General features: G+C 36.3%; 1 protein-coding gene across 5 annotated transcripts in view; it reads left to right on the forward strand.

Moving 5' to 3' along the window:
* LOC124355489 (CREB-regulated transcription coactivator 1) overlaps positions 1-12,778 on the forward strand; it is a 66,371-nt gene that overhangs the window by 31,740 nt on the left and 21,853 nt on the right. For all 5 annotated transcript variants that reach the window (XM_046806641.1, XM_046806640.1, XM_046806642.1 and 2 more), the window contains one exon: positions 10,141-10,290. In XM_046806641.1, the coding sequence (XP_046662597.1) occupies positions 10,141-10,290 (150 nt within the window). The remainder of the gene's footprint in view (positions 1-10,140; positions 10,291-12,778) is intronic.

Genomic DNA, 12,778 nt, shown 5'->3' on the forward strand with positions numbered 1-12,778 from the left:
TTTAGACTTATGTAGAAGATTTCAGCCCAAGTTGACAATCTTACTTGGCAACAAATTCTTAATTGGAACATTAATGTGAAACTATATCAATTGAAATGTTTTATGCACTAAAGTTGCATGATACATCTAAAGTGTACGTCCTTGCTACAGGTGAATCCCAAATTAACACAGATGCATGTTTAATATGTTTAATATGTTTAATTAACACACTGAAATGGTAGACTGTACATAATTGAAGCTGAGCAAGTTGCATGTACAATCTACACCGACTGGTTAGTCTTTTGAAGATGGAGACTCAAGTTTTAGTGCATACTAACAACATTAGTACTTCTTTTATCAAAAAAGACGAGGTCAGTCTCCTTGCAGGAGTTCAAGTTTTAGGAGGATCTTATGAAAAAGAATAAGGTTGAGATTTGGTATAGTATTCTATTGACAGTATACTGCTCTGATCACAGACAGAGCATATCTCAGATCCTTAAATCTGACACCTGAGACTGTAACTACTGGATCTTCTTCAGTTAACGTAGGAAAATGGTTGTGTTATTTGATCCAAAATGGCTCTGTATTGAACCAGTGTGGGTAAACCGATCATATAGATACAACTCATCTAGTTTAATCATTTCCATTCAGAATACAGTATAACAGAGCCTGGAGTGTGGATTTTTGATTATATGTCTTGGCTGCTTAAAGAAATTATTATGGGTCTCCCAGAGTAGCTAAGTGATCTTCAAGTACATGTAACAACCTAATACAACAAATTCAATAAAATACAGCTCGTCAAAAATGGCAACCAGAATCAAACTCTGAAGAACACAGAAGAAACCTGCCAAATAATACGTCACGACAGTGGGTAACATAGATTAACAACTTTTTTGTCAATCTTTGTTGTCTAGATACAGTATGCAGGGTTTGCATTCGGTCAAAAATTATAATCATAGTATAGGAAAAACCAGATGTGAACCTAGAGCACACATCAGCATGATTAGTACAGAGTTAACATGCGCTTGTGCCACATTTTTCAAGTAAACAGCAACGTTCTCTCGCAGGACCTCTTGGCATTAAAAGAGTTAATGTGATACTAACTCTAAAACTGGCTCAAAATCGGGCAAAATTAAAAACATATACAGTAGAGTCCCGATAGTTCGAGTCTCGGTAGTCCGAGGTTCCGTTAAATCCGAGCCAACACACGTAAAAAAATAAATGTGATATTGACATATTTGTACAACACACTCGAGCGCATGTCTGTAAACTGAGTGCTAGGCTACTTGGAGAAGCCGGCAGCCTGACTCATCAGTGCCACTTTATTTGCAACGCCCCACCCCCACCCTATTGTCAAGGCCACAGAACATCGCGCCCCGTATTGTCTAAAAATAAATCAGTCCGTTGCTCATCACGTTCGACTGCGGTACGGTTATTCTAGATTACGATCGCAGTGCGCTTACCCGTCTGTTATTTACAACGTACAATACTTGTCTAAATATTAAGTTTTAGTACAAAAGTATTTTCTGAAGTGTTTATGTGTTCATTGTACAGTGAACTATGAGTTCAAAAAGTAAAAGAAAGTTTGTACCGATAAAAACAAAACTAGAAGCTCTTAAAAGACTTGATAAAGGTGAAACGTTAAAAAAATTAGCTGCCGAGTACGGAGTTGGTGAAGTGACAGTTGGTGACTGGCGAAGGAATCGCGATAAAATTGAAAAGTTTGCATCAGAAAAGTGCTCGGAAAAGTGTACTAATGAGCGGAAGTCTATGAAGAAAGCAGAGTATGAAAAAACTAGCGAGGCCCTATTTTTATGGTTTTGTCAACAAAGAAACAAAGGTTGTCCTATTTCCGGATCTACTTTACAGGAAAAGGCATTGTACTTTCGCAATGAAATCATTGAAGGTGAGGAAGATTTTACAGCAAGTGTAGGAAGGTAGGCATACCTGTCTCGCTTCTTTGTTTCACTCTCTGTTCGTGGATCTTGCAATCGAAGTGAGGGGTGTGATATGTTTAGGAGATATGAATGTTGATCTCATGTCAAAAAAACAAGCAACGTATCTCGATATTACTGCCGACTCTTGAAAGAATCCAATACGTCACAGATTGTCAATGAGCCCACCAGAGTGACAACAACCTCAGCCACATTGTTAGACCACATCATTGTGGACAGGTCGGTTGAGGTCAAGAGGAACGGCGTCGTGGATGTCTCGAGTATTAAGGATCATAGGGCGTAAGCATTACAGATCACAAGTTAACCTATTGCATTGTTGGGGTTACAAAGAACAAAATAGAACACAAATTTATTAAATATAGAGATTTTAGCAGCTGTGACCCAGAAAAAGTTGTAATCGAGATAGCAGCTTGTGACTGGGATGGTATATTGAACGAACAAGACGTTGATATTGTGGAGGCATGGATAACAAATAATATCAGGAAAGTATATGACAAAAAATGCCCCTGTAGTATGTAAGAAAGTGTCCAAGAAAAAAGCCCCATGGCGAAACGATGACATCCGAAAGATGACGAAGGTTAAAAATAAGTTGCGAAATAGATATTGGAAGTACGGGCATATAGATGACTGGGAGAGGTACAAAGAAATAAGAAACCGACTGAATAATATGATCAGAATTGCAAAAAAGAGATTATGGGAATTTTTTGCAACCAAGGGCCGAGAAGAAAATTAGAGATAAATTTAAGTTTTACGCTGTCAGTAAAAGAGACGTTATTTCGGCAATGAATGAAATAAAATCTAAAGCTGTGGGCAGCGATGAAATTTCGATTGACATGATCAAGTCAGTGAGCCCCTACGCAGTCAAAGCCATTACACACCTGGTAAACGTTTCCCTGGTTGGCAGCGGGTTTCCAAAGTCATGGAAAACAAGTATTGTTCGGGCCAATACCGAAAGGGCAAGCTGCCAATCAGGTAGACCAGCTTAGGCCAATTTCAATACTCCCAGCCATGTCTAAGATACTGGAAAAAGATTGCCATTAGACAAATAGACAGTTTTATGAAAACATCGGATATTTTACCGAAGCTGCAATCGGGCTTCAGGCGCAATCATAGTACATGTACAGCCCTGACAAATCTTTTCAGTGATATGATTGACGCCAAAGACAGGGGTAAATATAACTCCATTGTTATGTTGGATTATTCTAAGGCCTTTGATTCAATGGAGCATGAGATGCTTTTAGCGAAGGTGAGCTATTATGGCTTTGACTTGAGCGTAGTCAATTGGATAAGGTCATACTTAGACTCCAGGCTGCAGGTGACGCGTTTAGGGAGTGAAACATCAACCCCGCTTGTGAAGTATCGAGGCATTCCTCAAGGTAGTTGCCCTAGGGCCTATTCTGTTCAATATGTACACAGCCGATATGCCAAGCTGTGTGCAAAAATTGCACAGTTCATTTGTATGCTGACGACTCGCAGCTGCACTTGTCTTATGAGCCATCGCAGATGGTGTCAGCCATTGATATGATCAATGTCGACCTTGAAAAAATATTGGGGTGGTCAATGGCGAATGGGCTGAAACTAAACATAGGCAAGTGCACTGTGTTGCATACGGCGCCACACAACATTGTGCAGTCCCTCAGTGAAAGAGGAGTGATGGTGAGGCTTGATGGCCAGAGTTTGGCTGTATTTGATAGGGCGAGAACTCTTGGCGTTGTGCTGGACAGCGGCCTCACGTTCTCTGACCATGTCACGCATGCCTGTCAACGAGCACTCGGTAGACTGAGGGGACTCTACAGATTTAGAGATCTTTTTTACCTGAGTCTGCGAAACTACGTATCATGCAAGTCACTAGTCCTGTCCGTTTTCGCCTACTGTTTCCCAGCCTACGGGAATAGCATTTCTGGAGAAGACATGCATCGCATTCAAAAGTTGCAAAATTCTGCTATCCGTTTCATTTTTAATTTGAAACGATTTGAGCATGTCTCTCCTTACAGAGATGCCGCTGGGATTGATGTCGGTTAGAGACCGTCTGCAGGGTCATGACGTGTTGCATGGTCCACAAGGCTCTTGTTAATCAGGAGCCTCAGTACCTTAGTGAGAAGCTCTCATTTCGGGATGAGGTCTCTCTCAGCGCAGAACCCACCATGGGAATCTTCTTCACTTTCCCAAAGTTAGGCTGGAGTTGGGAAGGAGGAGCTTCTCTTATTTTCGGCCCGAAATTGTACAACGACCTCCCACCAAACGTGAAACAATGTTCAATAGCTACATTTAAGAATAAGATGAGACAGAATTTTGCTTAATGTATAGATTTTCTTTATTTATTTGTATTTAATTTTCATGTATATGTTGTATTTGACGATAGTTGTTCTGAAAAGCAGTTGTTCTGTATGTAACTGAAGAAACGCTTGATGAAAATAAAGACAACATTATTATTATTATTAGGATGGCTTGACCGTTGGAAAAAAACGTTATGGCGTGAGGCAGTTAGAAATGTGTGGGGAGAAACTTTCGGCGGATTCCGAGGCAGTTGTTCAGTTCTGTGAAAAGTTAAAAAATCTTATTAAAAGTGAAAATTTAACACCTGATCAGATTTACAACTGTGATAAAACTGGTTTGAATTTTAAAACTTTGCCATCAAAAACTCTAGCTTCACGGGAGGAAAAAGCTGCTCCGGGTCACAAAAAAAGCAAAGAGAGACTGACTGTGCTAGCCGCTTCAAACGCGTCGGGAAGCCATAAATTAAAACTAACTGTCATTGGCAAGTCTGCTAAGCCTCGTGCGTTTAAAAACATGTCTATTTCAACGCTTCCAGCAACTTATACAAACCAAAAAACCGCATGGATGGACAAACAAATTTTTAAAAACTGGTTTTATAGTGAATTTGTTCCTGAAACCAAAAAGTTTTTGAAGAAAAGCAACCTACCCTCTAAAGCCATCTTAACACTTGATAACGCAGGATCACACCCAGATGAAGGGGAACTGCAATGCGATGGCATACGCACGATGTGTTTGCCACCGAACGTGACCAGCCTCATTCAACCTATGGACCAAGGCGTACTTGAAACTTTGAAAAAAAAGTACAGACGCCGTTTGTTGCAATCAATGTTTCAAACAATTGAAGGAGAGGCAACCATAAAAGATTTCCTGAAAAAAGTCACAATCAAGGATGTAATTTATTGGATCGCTGAAGCTTGGAGCGAAATTAAACCAGAAACAATCCATAAATCATGGAAGAAAATAGGAGTGTGTAAAATTGAAAATGATGATGAAGATGACGATCTACCGTTAATAAATTGAATAAACAGACTTCCTGGTTGCAATGGGACAAATCAAACTGATATTGGAGAGTGGATGAGTAGGGACGAACAGTTAGAGACAACAGACGACACCATAGTTGAGATGGTCACAGACATGACAGCTGACGGGAGTGAGGAAGAAGAAAGTGTGCAGGAGACAGACCCGGCAATGACTCACAGCGACGGCTACGCGGCACTGGATGCGGCCCTGCGCTACGTAGAGCAGCAAGCAGAGACGACAGCGGCAGACACGTTATTGCTTCGGCGGTGGAGAGACATGGCTGCCCGCAAACGCTGCAGTGTGGTGAAACAAAAAACTCTAGACAGTTTTTTTAAGTAAACATTGCATCTTTGGACCTCTGTAAGTAATTTCTTAATGCTGGTATTTGTAATAAAAGCATATTTCTTTTGTTTGCCTTCAGTTCTAATTATAACCCAATTTTTCTCAAAGTGTTCCGTATAATTCGAGTTCTTCACAATTCGAGGTACATTCGGTCCCATTCACCTCGGATTACCGGGACTCTACTGTATATATATATATATATAAAAATGGTGTAAGTCAAAAGTATGGATACTCTCTGCTTGTTTTTAACATATAAAAGATGGAAGGATGGACTCGGGTCATTTTTCTAGGAAATACAAGTAGAAGTGAACTTTCCAGACATTGTTACAACTTTGCCTATTTTCCCAAAATGGGATTTTGGGCGGCTCAGAATTTTTAAACGTAAAAACCCATTAAGTGACACCTCATTTGAAAGATCTTTATAAAAAAAAAGAAGAGTGGAAACTAGAGATTTCTATCTCAACCCAGTACAAAACAACAGCTCATTGAAATTAATTAAGTTAAAAGCATGAATGAATCCTGCTCAACCTTCATTGAACAAAGATAGAACACTCAGGACACTCCTCTTGGAGACAAAAACTAACCGTTTCCCCAAAATGGGCTTTTTGGGGGGCAGTTAAAAACTGTTGAATGTACAGTTACAGTAGCACTAGTAATTACAATTACATTAAGCAATAAAATAGCTAAAACTTACTAACCTATGTTTTTTTTAAACTTACTAACTGATGTTTAAACTGCTGTCCCAGGACAGTTAACAATGTCAAAGCCCGTTGTAGAAATTTTTAAACAGCATGCTGTATGGATTCCCGCAGGATTTTTTTGAAATTCCTCTACTATTCTGTCCCTAAGGTCATGAATGCACTGGATTTCGTTTTTAATGTGACCCCTCACAAAGTAGTCAAGTGGAGATAGATCTGGCGATCTTGGTGGCCACTCGATACTTCTTCTTCTGCCTATCCAGCAATTTGGAAAAATATTGTTTAAATACTCACAGACATGCTGGCCATAGTGTGGAGGTGTTCCATCCTGCTGGAACCAAACTTCATTAGAGTTGTTGGTTGCTACTTGGACAGCTGGATAAACCTCATTTTATAACATTTCCTGGTATACCTTGGCATTAAGTTTTCCATCAATAAAACAGGGCCCAACAAACTGATCCCTCACAATGTCAAGCCAAATGTTTAAAATTTTCAGGGTGCTCGGTGTGTTGCTCTCTTATCCAACCAATAACATCAGTCCAATAACGAGCATTATGTTATTGTTTAACATGAAAGTTGCTTCATCTGAGAAAGCAATGTAGTTTAATAGAATTGTATTATTATCAAGTTTGCGCACCATTATTTCACAAAATTGTACTTGACTCAAAATCGTCCTCACTTAGCTCATGAGCTAAACTAATTTTGTAAGCTTTATAACCACTGTCATGTTAAACTTTACAAACTGATGTTTGAAATATACCTAATATTTGAGAAACATTTCTTGTTGAGGCATGAGGATCTTCTACAACAGACTGTAAAACGTCAAGTGACAATGCTTCGTTTTGAAGCCGATTTTGGTCATTCAGGTTTTGAGCGGTCTGTAACGCTGACTGTTTCCTGGAAACGTTGGATTGTTTTTTGAACATCTGAGTTAGGTACAGGATTTCGATTGGGATAAGTGTCATTAAATAAATTCCTTACTTCATCATAAGATCTCACCTGGTCTTGGCAGCCTCGCATCATCAGAATCATAATACGCTCTTGTTCACTTCACTCCATTTCAACTTAAAGTATCACAAAAACACGTTTTAACTTTGTTAATTCCAACCAGAAACTGAACATGACACTGGACTTCCTCAAACTGATAAAGTATATAGAGGTCTTGCAAGGAGAGGTCTGACACCCACAGTACTCATTACTGGTGTATAAGTTTTATTTGGATTACTGATCAAATTTCGGACTCTAAGAATGGTTTTCATGCTGTCAATTTCTAGTGAATTCTCATTTTTATTTATGGCCTATTTGCTAGAACCATATTTTCCCAAGGGTAGCCTACTTCTAATCAGGGAAGACTGTCAACATCGTATTTTTGCATAAAAAAATCACAGTTTCTATTTTATAATTTATTAAACACTTGACGTGTTACTTATTTTACCTCATTTGCCCCCCTCCTGAGTGTGTCTATAAGTCTACACACTGGTCATATTGTTTGTATTTTTTAAATTATTTCTGGACTAGACTAAACATAATTGTTTTACGTTGATCTACCGATGAGACTAGAACAAGTAATACTAAAGATAGTGAAATTTATAGACTTTTATACTATAATAATTTTGAAAATATTGACAGTGATTTGAAAAGGCTTAGCAAAAGATGCATTTCAAAATCTAGGCCTAAACCTAATTGAAAACGTTTATGAAATTGGTTGCCATTACTGAATTAAGAGGCAGGTTCAATGAATATAGGCCACACTTAATATTGACTGAAGACATGGCTCACAACATACTCAAAATTGTGCCTTTACATCCAAAACTAATCATCACATAATAATTACAATTATTGTAATAGCTTGAAAGGTGTTAAAACAAACTAAAACCAATGCAAAGACGATGTAAACATGACCGGGAGAACTCAATAACAATCCAGCTGACTCTCAAACAATGTTGGCTGCTTCTAGCTAAATTAAGACAGATCCAAATTTTTATGTTTTTCTTCTTGTTTCAATATTATTAGGACATGTCATATTCATCACTTTAATTGTGAAAAATTTTTAAAGAATTATGCAAATCTGTTGCATAATTATGTTATTTTAGAAAATAGCCACTATCCCTAAAGACTAATTATATATCAAAATTGAAAAATAATTTAACTATGAATATATTTATTGTAATATGTATCTGAAAACAACTATTATGAATAAAGTTGTAGAACAACATATTGTTTTTTCCCTTTGGTTGTTGCATTTTCACCCATATATTATAAGTAATAGACTAATATTTTATCTCGTACTAAAAATGTAGGGATATTTAAAAATATGAATTGAATATAAATAATGATATGTTATTTGCCTGGAAACAAACGTCAAATTTATTCTATACAAAACTAATGCTATTTAGGAATTTATGCATGATAAAGGAACCCAGTGTAATTTATCCCTGATAAATAAAATAAAGATTCTCATTGTAGTTTCATATATTGTTTCTTCTAGGTGTATGAAATACGTTCTAGAATTACGGGGACTTTTGGAGGTCTTTGCCTTCTCTCGCAAAAGTTTGAAAAGTATGTGGTTGAAAACAGTGCTTTTATGCATTTCTGAGATTTAGGAAAAAAATTCCGCCTTATATATTCCACCTCAAAACAAGCGATATAAGATATATACGTATAAGCACATATATAATTAAGGATCTGTTAATACCTTTAACACATTTATTAAATTACAATATTTCTGTAATATTAACACCTTTCTGAAGTAGTATTGTAAAAATTATAAAAAGTATAAACATCAAACTATTAAAAAAATAATAATTTTAAATTTGAGTTGTAGCAGCTGCTGAAGAACTAGAAAAAATTTAACTGATTTAATATTGAAGCCGTATGGTTCTCTTTATTTTAGAACATTTTAATTATTATTACAAGGGCTATCTAGAAAGTAGAGTACGTTTTTATATTTAAGGATTCAATCGAGCAGCAATCCTCCACATTTTTTGTAAGTGTCCAAAAATGTCAATGAAGCAGCCATACTCTAATTTTTATGGGTTTCTGTTAGGTTTTCGGTACCCATCTTGCACAAAATGTGTGGTAACCAAACTTCTTCATAACAGTTTTGTGTAACAAACTCCTTTAAATTTGAGGAAAACTAAGCGAGAGTTCTGTTATTGTCAATAGGCGGTCATCTTTAATCTTCTCGACATTAGAGACAATTTCATTGGGTGACAATGCTTGGCCATCCACTTTGTTTGTCATCATGCAGATTCATTCACAGTCATAATGCACCACTGATGCACTCCAACTTCAGCAATCACTCCGTTCCTGTAAACGTCACAGAGTTGGCGATAAATTTCAATTGGTTTTTGTGCTTAGCCAACAAAAACCGTATTACCGACCGCCTTTCATAACTCACAGGATTTTCGATTGCATCACACATTTTAAATTGCTATTGCAAAACAACAAGAAGTGACAGTGACCTCTCACTAGCACGGCTGGATAGTCACTGAATGGAGAAATACCCTCACATAAAAATGTTCCCGCTCCTAGCGGCTACAGAGCGAAACATAATCTACTTTCTGGACAGCCTTCATATGACCGTTAGAGGGACAAACTTACTATCATCATTTGAGGGGCTGTAGAAAGTCAAAAGAATTGTCCACCTATTCCTCAAATGGATTAGTTTAATTGAGATTAGTATTGTTTGCATTACGCACCCTTCTACTCATAATTCCTGCCCTCTTCTATTTTCTATCCCCTTATCCTCTTTAGCTATCCAGTCATTGGCTGCAAAGGAGAGAAAGTTACATGTTGTCAGGACCATAATATAGTTCCAATAGCATATTCTTGTTTTTTATGTATCATTTGTACACGTTTTGTTGTAGTATGGAAGCCCGAGTCCGCTGAGTAGTAGTCCGCAGAGTCCCTCGTCTCCATCCAGTACCGGGCCCATACCCTTCTCTGAGCACAACAGTTACTACATTAGCCAAGCACAAGCCAATGCTCTTCAGCAACACTTTGAACAGTTCAGTATGGTGAGTATCACAGCTTGTCTTTACTTCTCATATATTGTTAAAAAGTCAAAATAATGAGTTTATATTCTTCAATGCCTTTAAAAAGCAAATTTGCATGTTTGACGTTTATTAAATTTTTAGGAATCTCTTAATTAAAATGCATGTTAGTAATTTATCATATGCTTACACTTTTAAAATTGCTAATAAGTTAGTAATAAATCATAGAAGCATGTTAACAAATATTTAAAAGTAAGTGGAGGTATTTTGAAGAAATAAATTGTTATTTTGACTGTTCCTTCTATGTCTGTTCTTAGGGCGTGGTAAGTATTTTCTGATAGTATTAGTTATAAGTTGCCTAATATGGAATTTGCACAACAAACCACATTAAATCACTTAAATAACAATGGTTGTCATTAAATTAAGGTAATAGAATTAGTTGATTGTAAACTTTCTACAAACGTTAAAAATAGCACATGGCTAATGAATAAACTTGAAACATGAAATGAGAAGTGAGGTTAAAATGAGTGATAATAAATGAGAAACCAAAACATTGGGTTAATACATTTATGATTGTATTAGTATTTATAGGCTTATATATAATTGTACTGCAGATAACGGTTTGCACTTTGTCTCTTTCTCTAACTCAGAAGGATCTTGATTATTTCTGCCATATAATTTAGCTTGTAATTTTAATTAGCTCGTGTAACAGTTGAGAATCCAGTAGAGATTCCACTTTCTAAGTAATTCTAGAACCTATATACATAAATTAATTTTGTGACAAAAATATCAAACATCCTCAACCTTTTTTAGTGTGTAACAAAATCTTAGCCCGACCTTAATATTTTTCAGCTCTGGTTCATTATTATACTTATTCTAACATCATTACATCTCTATTTCAGCAATGAACTAAAATATCTTCTATAACTTCTAACTAATACAATGCAGGAAGCCTTTGTTTTGAGGGGGGTTTATCTGGAAGGATTTTTTGGTACACATTGTGGAGGCTAAGCTTCACGACAATTTTATGAATGAAACTTCGTTAAACAGCGATTTTCATGAGTTGTTTCATTGATTTTTGTCGACAAGTCTTCATTAACCACCCTAGACTGACCATGTGGTCCATCGTGAACAATGTGGCCATTTCTAAAAGCAATACACAACTGTTTAACTCCCATAAACATCAGCAAGTTCACGATTGATTTCAACCGGTTTGTAGTTTGTTTTTTTTTTTTTTTTTGCCAACAAAAACATAATCTCTGAACGCACTTCAGAAGTGGCGGGATTTTCAGTTGCATTGCACATTTTTACTAGTTACAGTGAGAAAAGTAGGAGATATGCAGGCTGCCTGCTACCACGGCTCGATGCATACTGTAATGTTTTTACTAAGATATCGGTTCTAGCATCATTCACTAATGAGCTAGTCCTAAACATTGTTACTTTCTGGACAACCCTTGTACAATTGATTGTTGTAAAGCATCCAAGTGGATGAAATCACAGTATGTTATGTTACAATATCTCGTCCTTCAATCACTGTCAAAATAAATGCTCTTTTCATTGAGTAAAGTGATTTTACAAAAATCGTTATTGACATGTTGAATACATACGAGATACATCCGGGTTGCGCATTAATTCATACAAGAGTGTCAACAACACATATTTAGGAAAACAGGCAAACATTGTTGTGAGGGAGCCTCAGTTATCTTTTAGCATAACTGGATCATATCAGAGGCAGAAAGACCTGAAACACTCTTGACTTTTGGTTGTTGTGAGCTGAAAACATTGGACATTATCATCAGAGTGAATATACACATTACATCATATCTATGTACTATTGATATATAGATAAGTGTTGTTAAAGAAAACACCGTGTATTGTTTAATTTTTGCTTATTGTGAAGTTATACCTGCAACAAAGTCTACTTGTAAAAAGTCTTAAGACTGGTAACGACAAGCAAGTCTCACCTAAATAGGTATTGGAAACCGGACACTTTTATTTATTGATTCTTAGACTGTTAAAATGCTTATTTAGATGAGTCTTGCTGGATCATTGTACTCCCTGTAGTAATATGAAGTTGTTCTGAACATTTCATGCATATCAAATAACCCTGATAACCATAATCATGGTCAGATAAAATTGTTTGGGCAAAAAATTATTTTTAAAGGTCATGTAACAAAAATATATGTTGCTAACATGTGCTTATTGCTGGATTCAATTACATGATTTTTCTTATCAGAATTCATTTTATAATATAAAGCTACAGCAACAATTTTAGGTCTTTAGGTATGTTACTTTCTGAGAAAAATTTACATTAGTAATAAAATATTCAGTCTTTAGAAAACATTGTCAACACAGCAAATTTATCAAATTTAGGAACAGAATTGATTTAAAAAAATGATTTTTTCATAGATTATTTTATTTTCCCTTTTTTTTAGTTGTGCATAAAGATGATGATATTTTTCACTCGTTTTTAGTTTTTCATCACAATGCAGTTATCAACTCCCTAAAAATT

Source organism: Homalodisca vitripennis, chromosome 2 (genome assembly GCF_021130785.1).
Source record: "Homalodisca vitripennis isolate AUS2020 chromosome 2, UT_GWSS_2.1, whole genome shotgun sequence".
Lineage (NCBI taxonomy): Eukaryota > Metazoa > Arthropoda > Insecta > Hemiptera > Cicadellidae > Homalodisca > Homalodisca vitripennis.